A 13,329-nucleotide genomic window follows, 5' to 3' on the forward strand; every position below is an offset into this window, starting at 1 on the left:
TTCTCTCTGCCATCTGTCCTCAGTTTTTTCCAGGACAACAAGAGGAGCAGGTACTTCTCTAAGCAGGACACCAGACCAGAGGGGCACAGACCCCTTTTCGCCACATCCACCATGTCAGACCAGAGTGTTTTCCATTCAGCCGACAACTTCAGCTCTCTAGACAATGAACAGAGCAGGGTGAGTTTATAATGAACTATGAATATACTAACAGTCGCTACAGAAAACTTAACCTATATGCTGAGGAACTTGTTTACATAGTATAGTGTTGTCTTCAATTTCACATTCATAACACGTGCACAGATTTCTACGCTATTGATTTATTTAGTCGAGTTCATTGCTGTACAAATCGCACTATTACATAAATGAACCCTGAACCATGCAGACAACTCAGTCCGTTTCTCTTATCTGCTAGCATTTGATAGATCTGATAAATAGAATGTGACATTAATCAGTGTATGATCAGCGGAATCTTAATTAAACCCGATAAACTTTAAACCAAAAGTACTGACTCAAAGAACCAACAGTAATAGATTGTTTAAATATAAATGAATGATAATCAAATATATTGGTATTATAAGTGAAAGGCATTTGCACTGTGCATTTACTGCATGTTTCAACACACAGGGTCAAGACACTCTTTTCTCATCTGCAGAGGAGGACAGCAGTCTGTATTTTACTTACAGCGGAAGTCGCAATGAAATAGAAGTTCGCAATCTGAACTATGAGGTTAGAAATCTTTTCAGTTTTATTTACATTTACAACAAATTACTCCTCAAATTACAATTTTCTTCCTGTTTTTCTTCTGCTAAAGTACTTAGATACTGAAAGAAGGTCTTCATCCATTTTAGGAATTTTTCAGAAAGTAGATATACAAACACATGCAGTGGGCCCAAAAAGAATTTAGACATATAAGATATTAAAAATGGATGCATAACAATTTATATATACACTACTTGGGGGCGGTAAAAACTTATGCTCACCAAGGCTGCATTTATTTGTTCAAAAATATAATAACAACAGTAACATTGTGAAATATTATGACAAATTAAAATAAATGTTTTCTATTTGAATATATTTTAAAATGTAATTTATTCCTATGATGTCAAAGTTGAATTTTCAGCATCATTACTCCAGTCTTCAGTGTCACATGATCCTTCAGAAATCATTCTAATATGCCAATTTCTTGCTCAAGAAACGTTTCTTATTATTATCAATATGTTGTGTTACTTAATACTTTTGTGGAGACGAAACCTGATAAATTTTTTTCAGGATTCTTTTATAGAAAGTTCAAAAGAACAGCATTTATTTGAAATAGAAATCATTTGTAACATTATAAATGATGTTACTGTCACTTTTGAACAGTTTAATGCATCCTTGCTAAATAAAAGTATAATTTTTTTTTTTTTTTTAATTTTAGTGACCCCAAACTTTTAAATATAGTAGATATATAAATATAAAATTAAGTGGCAAAAAACACTTTTCAAGACATTTTACATTAATGATATATTGCTGAAAATGACATTTAAAAAAAAAAAAAAATCATTTGTTAGTATTAATGTTTATAGTTACTGTAATGGTTACACTTTATCCACTAAAATTCAGATAGCTGAAGAATGGCTTGGAATCAGAAACTGAAGTTAGTTACCACTTTGTATTTACCTCTTTGCTTGATTTAAAAGGGAGTCTGGCAATTATTGTTTGAAAAAAAAACAAAAACAAAAAAACATTATATATATATATATATGTGTGTGTGTGTGTGTGTGTGTGTGTTTTTGGTTTTTTGGTTAACAGATTTTATATATATAAAATCTGTTAACCAAAAGTACAATACTAATTTCTTATTTCAACCAAATACAATATTTTACCAAAGCTCCATTTTTCTGTCCACTAAGGGGTCCTTGGTCTGAAGACCCCAAATTTAATATAATCATTTAAACATTTTTAAGGGCCCAAATAAATTAATTTATATTTGCACACAGGTGGACACAGCAGCACAGATACCCTGGTATGAGAGGCTGTCAGAGTTTAAGATGCCCTGGGAGATGCACAGCAACAAGCAAACGGTTATAAAGGATCTAAACCTGTGTGTGCACAGTGGTCAGATGCTTGCTGTCATTGGCAGCTCGGGTACGTCAAACTTTATATGTGCAAAATTCTTCAACAAAGCATTTTAAGTGAATAAAAGCATCATAAAAGCCAGAAAGAAACAAAGTGTTTGTTGCAGGCTGTGGAAAGACCTCCTTACTGGACATCATAACATGTCGAGATGAGGGTGGCTCAGTTATTTCAGGAGAGATTCTGATTAACGGGAAACCTTCCACACGTTCCCTGGTGAAGAAAAGCATTGCTCATGTGCGGCAGGATGACCGCTTGTTACCGCATCTCACAGTACGAGAGACTTTGGCTTTTGTGGCAAAACTGCGGCTGCCTGCGCACTTCACACAGGAACAGAGAGATCAACGGGTGAGCAACTGGGATCGGATCATACAATAAATGCTTACATAATCACCCAGTTAAAGGTTATGCGTGACTGTCAGCATCCCATCTCATCTGTTGGGGGTGTGTTTGACCTTTACAGGTGGATGAAGTCATCGCGGAGCTGCGTCTGAGGCAGTGTGCCCACACGCGCGTGGGGAATGAGTATGTGCGGGGAGTGTCAGGTGGCGAGAGGAGGAGGGTCAGCATCGCTGTACAGCTACTCTGGAATCCAGGTGAGTCTTGACACACCAACATACTGTAGGTATGAAATTGAGACTCATGCTTAAAGTCAACAGGAAATCAAATGTGCTTTACATTTACATTTATGCATTCAGCAGCTTTTATCCTAAATGACTTTGCATTTAAGGTAGCCTATACACACTTTATAAGTTCATTAATCAAACCCATGACCTTTGGCGTTGCTAGTGTCACTGCCATGCTAACTGTTTGAGCTTCATGAAAACTATTTATTTCATTAAAACATATTCGTAATATTACTGTTGATGATTCATGCACATTATTATAGATAAAAAACAATGTTTTGTCTTCGTAATTTAGCAATTTCACGAAGCAATAGTGCTGTTGTTTGAATATCTGCCGTCTGTGATTTGCAGTTAGAAAAGAGGCGAATCGAATCTTCAGATTAACGTGCGATTATGAGCGAGATAATTATGAAACAGCTGAATAAACAAGAAGTTAATATCAAGTAACTTACATTTTAGACATAGGCCTAATATTTTCAGTCACGTTGTCTATCTTTGCTTCACCAAACGGCCGAACCGTCGCGTCTTTCACGTGCTGTTGGGAATTATCGTAAATACTAGTTTCCTAGTTAAAAAATTGGACATGAACGCCCTCTCAGGTCAAAATTTGAATGCGATGAGCTCGTAATCACGACTTCAGAAGTGGGAAGTACGAAATTTTCGATAGCACGTGAAAGCAGCAAGAGTGTGTTTGAACGAATCGGTTGAGTGAACTATTCTGACTCGCCAGTGTTTTTGAACAAAAGGATGAGTAAATTAATTATTTCTAAAGTCTTGTCCGGAAACCCAAAGACCATAAAATATAAAATACTAAAAAGACTATGAAAAAGCTAAATTAAAATAATAAACAAAAAAACAAAAAACTAATTTCCGAAATAGGCGCGAACACCATTTCATGCAGATTTTAAAGATATTCAGTAAAGATAGTTACTTTAATAGTCAGTAGCCTTCCAGGACTATTATATTTAACTAAAACTAAAAACAGTTAAAAAAAACTTACTTGAAATACAATAAACTGAATTAAAGTAAAATATGAAAAACCCCTTTTATTGTACAGTAGTTGCCAAGACAGCATTACACATTTTCATTTTAACTTAATGTAGCCTACTAAAATAAAAATGAATAAAAACTAGATAAAGTATTTAAAAACAAAACAATAAAATTGACAAAAACACAGATTAAATTTAACAAAACTTTGACTAAAATTAAAATGAAATTAGAAAATATAAAAAATAAAAATTAATTAAATGTTATTAAAAATTGTAATAGTATCTTAATGATACTAAAATAACACTGGTCAGAATCATGACTTTGGTTAAATTTTGTGTTTGTCAGGTATTCTTATCCTAGATGAGCCTACTTCTGGTCTGGACAGCTTCACAGCCCATAATTTGGTTATTACATTGTACCGTCTGGCTCGAGGGAACCGCCTGGTGTTGCTGTCAGTCCATCAGCCTCGCTCGGATATCTTTCAGCTCTTCGACCTGGTGGTGCTCCTGTCTTCTGGTTCAGCCGTGTACTGTGGTCAGGCCAAGGACATGGTATCTTACTTCACTGCTCTTGGGTACCCGTGTCCACGGTACTGCAACCCCTCTGACTACTACGGTGAGTGGGACGGAGAACCGATGTATTTAGTTGATCATATGGTTTAGTTGTTGTATCTGAACTGTGAACCTCTCTTACAGTGGACTTGATAAGCATTGATAGGCGCAGTCCTGAAAAAGAAGCACAATGTTTGGAGAAAGCCAGGACATTAGCAGCCCAGTTTGTAGAGAAGGTAAAGAACACAGAGGATTTCATGTGGAAATCAGAAGATTGTGGTCCTCCAGCACTGGACGCCCCTCAAAGGTAAATTTTGATATTCACAACCTCACATACAGTATCAATGAAAATGAAAAGCACAGGAGCTGATAATACAATTTCTACACCAGCAGTGTTCCTCCTGTCTCAAAGAAGGAATCAGTGATCACAGTTTCCAAACAGAAGGATCGCCTGCCGGGAAAACTGCAACAGTTCACAATCCTAATCAGGTGAATAAACTGGAAAACACTTTTTATTGGAAAAAAGTTTAGCTCAAAGTGTCTCCTAAAAGCTTTTTCCCTGTCTTTTTTTTCAGGCGGCAGATATTTAACGACTACCGAAACCTGGTGACGCTGGTGGTTCATGGTTTGGAAGCCTTACTGATGTCACTGCTCATCGGTTTCCTTTACTTCGGAGCTGGGGATGAGCGTCTTTCTATCCAAGATACAGTGGCTTTGCTCTACATGATAGGAGCTCTGACACCCTTTGCTGTGGTGCTGGACGTCATCGCAAAGTGTGGGTAAATTATGGAAGATTTATGTTTTGGTGTCTCCTGAAGTCCAGTGGCATAATATGTTGTTTTTCACAGGTCATTCAGAAAGAGCCATGCTTTATCATGAACTGGAAGATGGCATGTACTCAGTCACCTCATACTTTTTTGCCAAGGTAAATAAACTGCATTATGTAAGAGCTTCAGGAATGACAATAGCGTTGATGTGTAGACCTTTGGGACAGCAAAGCATCACAATAAAATCACTTTTGTTGAATATAATATACAAATTTCACATTGTTATAAATTCAGGACAGATATAAGATTTGATTTTTTCTACATTCGCTTTTCATGAACATGCAGTTACAGAGTCAAAACAGTTTTTTTGGCTTGGGTTTTGTAAAATGTATTACAATAGATGCATGATTGAACAATGCTGGTTAGTAATATACAACAGTTAGTTCTAATTAGTAACATACAACAGTTGGAAATTGCTTTAATAAACCAGAAGTTTATATAAAGCAACTTAAATTTTTGACACAAAAACATTTCTAATTTTTCATTTTTTTTTATCTAATATTTATATATAATTTTATTTCAGCTTTATTTTAATTACTGAAAAAAAAAATGTAATTGTTTTTTAGTTTTGGTTAACAATAACAACAACGTTGCTTAGTCCCTCAATGAATCAGTGTGTGAACAAATGGGTTGAGTGAATGATTCAAATGACTCACCCGGCACTTGTCGCCACCTTCTGGTATAATTATGTAATTCCTCGAATTTAATTGGCCGTGCTGTATTCACTATTTATATCATTCTGCTTTTCTGTGTTTATGCATTCCAGACAGACTGTCAGTTTGTCCATTAGAAGTAGTGGGGATTTTTCAGTGACTCTTTCCACGAATTACATAATTATACCAGTAGGTGGCGACAAGTGATGAGTGAGTCATTATTCACTCAACCCATTTGTTCACACACTGATTCATTGAGGGACTTAACAACGGTTTTGTTATTGTAAATAACAAATTAAATATAAATATTAGATAAAAAAAAAAAAGCTAAAAATTTTGTTTTTGTGTTGCTCTATATTAACTTCTGGTTTATTAAAGTAATTTCCACACTGTAAAAAAAGTTGCTGCCTTAAATTTTTAAGTTCAATCAACTTGGCAGTATAAGTCATTTCAACTTAAATGATACTGAACTTAAATTTTTGTTTAGTTGAATCTTGTATAACTTAAAAAAAAGTTGAACATTGCTTAACTTATTTTGATGAGTTAAATGTAAAAACATATTTTGTTATGACTTACTAATCATATTATTTTTTACAGATATTTTATGTCGTGTACCAGTCTTGAATTTAAAGTCGGCATGAAATGGAAGTTGCGATAGTCTTTTCTTCCTTATTGTGATGTATATATGAATGAAAACAGCTTCTGGAATGAGAAAAAATGAAAGGCGGGACTTGATTTCTTATTTCAGGAATTGATTGGATCTAAATGAAAGATTATGAGTGCATTTAAATTTAAAAAAAAAAAAGATGTGCACAGATAAATCATTTATAATAAACACTGCAACATTCTGTAAAAAAAATAAGAGACAATTTTGATTTCATGTCAACTTTAATAGACTTTAATCATTGTACTTATTAGTATATAAGCCTAAATGTTTCTAATAAGACAGTTAGCAATTGAAACTATTGTACAGCAGTTACATCTGAACTACATAACAGTTCAAACAGAAATAAGTGACATGACAAGGAAAGGTCACCAGTTGAATATTAGTTCCTGTTTGGCCGGTGGACTTAGTCAGCTCTTGACATTAAATGAGATACTTCAAGCTCCAGTGTTTCTTTCAGGTCCTCGGTGAGCTGCCAGAGCACTGTGCCTTTACTCTGGTATACGGTGTGCCCATCTACTGGTTGGCTGGGCTCAACAGCGCTCCCGATCGCTTCCTTCTCAACTTCCTGTTGGTGTGGCTGATGGTGTATTGCAGTCGCTGCATGGCCCTATTTGTGGCGGCAGCCCTGCCAACATTGCAGACCTCATCTTTCATGGGCAACGCTCTCTTCACCGTCTTCTACTTGACTGCTGGCTTTGTCATTAGTCTGGAAAACATGTGGCTGGGTAAAAACATCACTGAGTTAACAGAATTGACACTAGCGACAAATCTGCTAGTATTCCTTGTATTAATACTGATTTTCATTACCAACAGTGGCGTCTTGGTTTTCTTACATATCCTTCATGCGTTGGGGTTTTGAGGGAATGCTGCAGGTTCAGTTCCGTGGGACCAGACTCCCGATCACTATTGGAAACCTCACTGTAGAATTTGATGGTATTAAAGTGAGTAACACTGACCTTACTGAACAACTATATGGTATAATCATGGATACCATTACACTAAAATGTCCTACTTTGTTTTCAGGTTGTGGAGATGATGAACATGAACCAGTATCCGCTGTATTCCTGCTACCTGGTGCTTATTGCTGTTGCTTTGGTTTTCATACTGCTCTATTATCTGTCACTCAGATTCATTAAACAGAAATCCAGTCAGGATTGGTGAGGAGGACAGATCAAATCAGCAGCATAAAATCTGGTCCACATTGCAGCTTGTTCCTGTCAAGATGCCAATCTTATAACTACAGATCTTATAAAACAACTCTGTCACCAAAATGAATATGTTATGCCAAATATGTTGAAGATTCGAAAAGTATGGAATCTCATCATTTTACTCTTTACAGACAGTTTATTCAGTGTACTGATGCATTTCATCTATTGAGTTCATTCACAACAGAATAACCTCTGGTTTTCATTTGTTTTGTTTTGAGTGGAGTTTGAGGGCTTCTGCCTCACAGTGGGTGATTGAGGCTGAAACTACGTCAACTAATGTTGAGTTTCGTTGTACTACCATTAACTGCCGCTGGATGGCAGTAACATACTATGTTTTTTTTCACTCTTTAAAGTTTACTTAATTATTAACTTTTTAGGTAAACCACTTGACATCACGTTTGGTAGATACCTTTCAACAAATTTACTGTAACGTCACAATTTAGATTTCATTTATGTATTACCTTTTTTTGTAAAGCATAATCTTTTATATGTATAATGTTATTGTTGAACAGTGTACTACAGGAGCTTTGAAAGCTTTGTTAAATGTTTAGAAAACAAAACGCTTGTTTTAAAATGATTTTAATATAGACACTGCACTGGTGCAATATACAGATCTACATGCTAAGATTTAGGCCTAAGAATTTGCTACTCAGAATGAATTTGTTTTTGATTCCACAAGCCTGCTGTTATATTTTTTAATACAGCATGATGTTGAACACATTTGAATGTTTGAGAGATAAAAATAACTACAACTGCAAGAGAAATAAAAAAGAAAAACTACTGATGTGATGTTTCAAACATTACTTGACAATTAAATAAACAACCTAATGTCAAAGTCAGTGACACAGGAACAAATTTATTTTGCCAAATGTTTCTGGAAAATTAAGAGCAAGATATTTTATCAGACTTGTTAATCTGTTTCAGTCACGTGACTTTCCCGCTTATCCCCATCATATTTGTGTATGAAAGTCTATTTCTGCAACATAAGAAAATAAAATGCTTTGGTATATCATAAGCATGACATAAAAAGTAATTATTGCCACAGTCGAAACAATGACATACTAGATCATAGTTAGGACATAAACAACTGAAATAACATTATGACTTGTCAAAATTAGGAGATAAGTCATGACAAAAAGTTAAAAGTATATGAGATAGTTATAATTATGACGTTAAGTCAAAATTATGAGAAAAAAGTCCATTATAACAAGTCAAAATTATTACTTATCCCATAATTGACCTTTTATCTCATAATTTCGACTTGTGTCAATTTATAGGCTACTTTAATCATAAAAAAAAAAAATACCAAAGCATGATTTTTTTTTCTTACGTGGCAGAAATGAACTTCTATATTTATGACCATCAATAGGGAAGAGCATTTAATCCACAATCCAATAGTTTTATCGCTTACCGCACTGTGATATTCTTCTAGTTATTTCCACATAGCGGCTAATGAATCGAAAGTCTCGCGCATTCACAGGAAATATCTTACTTCCACATTGAAAAATAAGGTGAACATGGAGATGAACTGTGTATTAAGTACATATGGCAGTGTCTGTGTCAACTTGAGATCTGTAAAAATGTTTTTTATGACCTGGCATGGATCAAATCCAGTGATCAGCGTTTTTTCTTAGTATCTATTGTTGCATGAGCAGCAAAGTCACGTGAGTGAAACAGATGAACAGCAAAACAATATTGTCATATTACAGTATCTCTTAGAGTGGGGATACATGAAATTTGAAGTAGTCTTAGAATGTGAAAAGTATCAACAATAATGTTTGTTAAAATGGAGGAAACTGAAACGGGCCACGCTTGTATAAGACTTTTGTGTGAATTTCTGTGAAGACCAAAATGGTAGGCTAGATCCACTTGAAGAAGTATAATTCCAAACTGTTTTGATATCATCATTTATATATCATTTTAAAATGTAATGATGCTATAGTGAGCTTGCTAAGAGCTCTTGAAAGATAATGTCATCCCTCTAAGGCATCTCATCAGCTTTTACTCTGCCATCTGCATTTGGCTTGAATAAATCCTCTGGTCTTCGACCTCCCCTGAGCTTCCTGACTGAGGAGAAAACAGCCGTCCACCTCCCTTTGAGACAGACAACTGCAGAAGAATGAGCTCCACTGCAATACTACACATCAAAAAAACACTAAAACATGCAGGAATGTTACATAATGTTATAGAGTATAAATATAAATTCATACTTTTAAGACATGATGCATTAAACTGATCAAAAGTGACATTAAATACATTTTAAATGTTACAATGAATGGGAATGTTGGAATACAGTGCGCTTGACAAATTTTACGTATTGATTTATTTGTTTAATATCTAAACGTCAATTAATTTATTTTTTAATGTTGTCTATATTAGAAAATTGAAGAACATGCTCCAACATATTACTGGTATTCAGTGACAATATCATGGGAGAGAGGTCAGAGGTCAAACTCACACTAGTAAAGATGGCAGAATAGAAAAGCTGGTCCTCTGCCGGTCACACCAAGATCTCTTTAGACTTCAGTTGACTGCCACTTGATGGCAGCGATGTTCTGTTCATTACCTTCCACACTTTCGTTCAATTTGGCAAGAGATTAAAGTTGTGCTTTGGTAAATATCCATAAACTGCTTCTCTTTGTTCCAGTCTGAATGTTTATTTATTCAAATATGTAGAAGATTTTACCGCTCAAAGCGTGCGCCAAAAAGGCTATATCAAAAATCTTTTGAAAAGGTTTTGTAAGTCACACCAGCAATGCACTTGTTTTGAAAACTAGATAATGTACGCTTTTTTTGCACTTGTGCTAAATACTGATAAATGTATGTTTTGTAGGAAAAAACAAAACAGGATGCATGTCAGCTGATCCATGAGTGTTCAAATGAGATGTTTATTATACTGTACAGCTCTGTATATTATTTCTACACAACTAAGCATATGGATAATGAACTGCTAAAGACATTTTCTGAGCATTTCACAAATCACAAAACATTTCCATTTTTCGAAGTCAATACTTGCATTAGTTGAAAACAGCTCATTATGTGACTCTCTGAAGAACAAACAAAAGAAAAGATTAAAAAAAAAAACTAATGAAAGAACCACTAAAGTTTCAGGTTTACATTTATTTGCATAAATATTTATGTACACATTAACTATATCATGACATCATAATGAAGGGCAAAAACAAACAATCACAGTATAACAAAAGCTGTGCACATCTGTTGTTCATAAAAAAAAGAAAAGAAAGTGATGAAATAAGGGAAGGTGTTTTAGTCGTCGGCAGGCCCTACAGTTTCTAAGCGCTGCTTCTTCAGTTTGTCTGCGTAGAAACGAAACGACTCCTGCAGGACAAAAAAAACAAAAGCATTTCATATATTTTAACTCCGTAAAAGGCGAAACAAGCCAAAATTCTCCAATACAATTGTACTTTGAGTGAGTGTTGTGTTGTTTTCCTGTGTGTAGTTGTGTGTTTCCTGCCCTCTAGGGCAAACCAATAACAACCACACGGTCCAAACAAATCTGACGCTCTTGTTTCATCTTACAAACCGTATTAATTCACAAATAACATATTTACTCGTTCCCCCTCCCATAATTAAGCAGCACTGGCTCTCTATTTTTGGAAGGTGAGTGCTTTTAGAAGATTACCATTTCTCCAACAATGTATATTCCCTTATTAATGGGGTAATTAAAGTCGATAAATAACAGCTGCTGTGTACGAGAAATGAGGCCAGATGTGAACGGCACCTCAAATCTCTCCTTATCGCCTCTCTCCGGAGACTCTTTGTACTGTGGTATTAGCAGCGGCCGCGGGAGCGAAGGAGGCAGCGGAGTTGAATGGAGAGGGATGGAGTGCTACCTGAGATTGCTTTGTGAGAACTTAAAAGGTGCACTGAGAGTGCAGTGGTGTGGCGAGTTTTGTAGATGGCTAGCAGTCTCCTCTAAAGCTGTTCAAAAACACCGGAGCGCGGTTCTGACAGGTAGTAAATAATACACAAGCGTGTGAGGTTGACTGAAGCGGCTCTTACACTACTGTAAAAGTAGGGGGATTTCAGGTTATCACTGTGACTTGAAACTGGACCCTAATCAATTAGTGCTTGATCAACTTCACATGGTTATTTTATAAAAAATCTTGACATCTAGTTTTGCTCAAAAATCACAACTGCCCACACAGCATGTGTGGTTCATGAAGAAGCTCGTCATGAAGAGGGCAATTTGTTGCATAATACCACTTAAGTAAACATCTACATTACTGTGCAAAAGTTTGTAGTCAGTACGATTTTTTGTTCACCATGGCTGCATTTATTTGATCAAAAATACAGTAAAAACTGTGAAATATTATTACAACCCAAAAATGTTTTCTATTTTAATATATTTTGTGATGCAAAGCTGAATTTTCAGCATCATTGCTCCAGCCTTCAGTGTCACATGATCCTTCAGAAATCATTCTAATATGCTGATTTGCTGCTCAAGAAACATTTATTATTATTGTCATTGTTAAAATCTGCTGCTTATTATTTTCATGGAAACCATGACACATTTTTATTCAGGACTCTTTGATGAATATAAATTGTAAATGAACAGCATTTATTTGAAATAGAATTCTTTTATAACATTACCAATGTTTTTACTGTCAATTTTTTTTTTTTTTTATCAATTTAGTGAATCCTCTCTAAATAAAAGTATTAACTTACAACATAATGACCACAAACTTGTGAACAGTAGTGGAGGTTTGCAGAAGGAAACATACCACTCTATATTCATTGTGTGAATATTCTATGTGTTAAGTAGAGCTGAATGATATATGAAATATTCACTATATTTGTGATTCTTTTGCTGGAGATATAAACACTTGCGACCTCATGAAAATCGTGAAGATTTGAATGTGCTTACAATTTGGCTATTAAGTTTTCTCTCCCATCTTTCCAGCCTTTCCTCGTCTCACAACACAGAGTATGAAATACCTCGGTTGTAACGAGTGATTATTTGAGTTACTGTTGCCTTTCTATCAGCTCAAACCAGTCTGGCCATTCTCCTGACATCTGGCTTCAACAAGGCATTTTCACCCACAGAACTGCCACTCACTGGATATTTTCTCTTTTTCGACCATTCTCTGTAAATCCTAGAGATGGTTGTGCTTGAAAATCCCAGTAGATCAGCAGTTTCTGAAGTACGTCTGACACCAACAACCATGCCACATTCAATGTCAATTAAATCATCTTTCTTCCCCATTCTGATGCTCAGTTTGAACTTTAGCAGATCATCTTTACTATGTCTACACACCTAAATGCATTGAGTTCCTGCCATGTTATCGGCTGATTAGATACTTGCGTTAACGAGCAGTTGAACCAGGTGTACCTAATAAAGTGGCCAAAAATCACAAACTGTGTAGTGGGTACTACATTTGGTTTAAAACTTCGCGACCATTAAAAAAGTATGTTCTACATAGCATGAATGAGTGTAGCATGAAAGAAATTCAGATGCACTACATCCGCCATGTTGTCATTGTTATGTGAACTACGGTGTCAGTTGCGTCACTTTACTTTGATTCACAAATGCTCTCCTGTGGCCTCATGGGATAGTAAAGAGCGTCATCAAATTCTTGTAGAAATTTTTTTTTATTCATGCCTTAAAATAGCCTGAATGTAACTCTACACCCTTGCTTTGTTTTATATACGCGGATCTATGAATATGCTA

General features: G+C 35.3%; 2 protein-coding genes across 5 annotated transcripts in view; one reads left to right on the forward strand and one right to left on the reverse strand.

Moving 5' to 3' along the window:
* Window positions 1-32: 32 nt before the first annotated feature.
* Window positions 33-8,417, forward strand: abcg8 (ATP-binding cassette, sub-family G (WHITE), member 8). 3 transcript variants are annotated; one of them, XM_051918006.1, is made up of 13 exons: window positions 33-177; window positions 653-726; window positions 1,980-2,127; window positions 2,225-2,463; window positions 2,579-2,711; window positions 4,077-4,346; window positions 4,427-4,589; window positions 4,673-4,771; window positions 4,858-5,057; window positions 5,131-5,207; window positions 6,887-7,154; window positions 7,243-7,370; window positions 7,453-8,417. In XM_051918006.1, exons 3-13 carry the CDS (start codon window positions 2,031-2,033, stop codon window positions 7,588-7,590), a joined length of 1,812 nt encoding a protein of 603 aa, XP_051773966.1. In that variant the 5' UTR covers window positions 33-177; window positions 653-726; window positions 1,980-2,030; the 3' UTR covers window positions 7,591-8,417. The 3 variants fall into 3 exon arrangements, with proteins under 3 accessions (XP_051773966.1, XP_051773964.1, XP_051773965.1); XM_051918004.1 differs by having other exon boundaries at window positions 35-177; window positions 625-726; XM_051918005.1 differs by having other exon boundaries at window positions 35-177; window positions 625-726; window positions 4,676-4,771.
* A 2,088-nt stretch (window positions 8,418-10,505) lies between these two features.
* The window catches only part of lrpprc (leucine-rich pentatricopeptide repeat containing), a 57,822-nt gene continuing 54,998 nt past the window's right edge, over window positions 10,506-13,329 (reverse strand). Inside the window, exon 38 of one of the 2 annotated variants that reach the window (XM_051917225.1) lies at window positions 10,506-10,976. In XM_051917225.1, the coding sequence (XP_051773185.1) occupies window positions 10,905-10,976 (72 nt within the window). In that variant the 3' untranslated portion in view covers window positions 10,506-10,904. The remainder of the gene's footprint in view (window positions 10,977-13,329) is intronic. The other variant, XR_007933232.1, reaches the window with a different exon arrangement.

This window comes from Ctenopharyngodon idella, chromosome 13 (assembly GCF_019924925.1).
Source record: "Ctenopharyngodon idella isolate HZGC_01 chromosome 13, HZGC01, whole genome shotgun sequence".
Taxonomy (NCBI): Eukaryota; Metazoa; Chordata; class Actinopteri; order Cypriniformes; family Xenocyprididae; genus Ctenopharyngodon; species Ctenopharyngodon idella.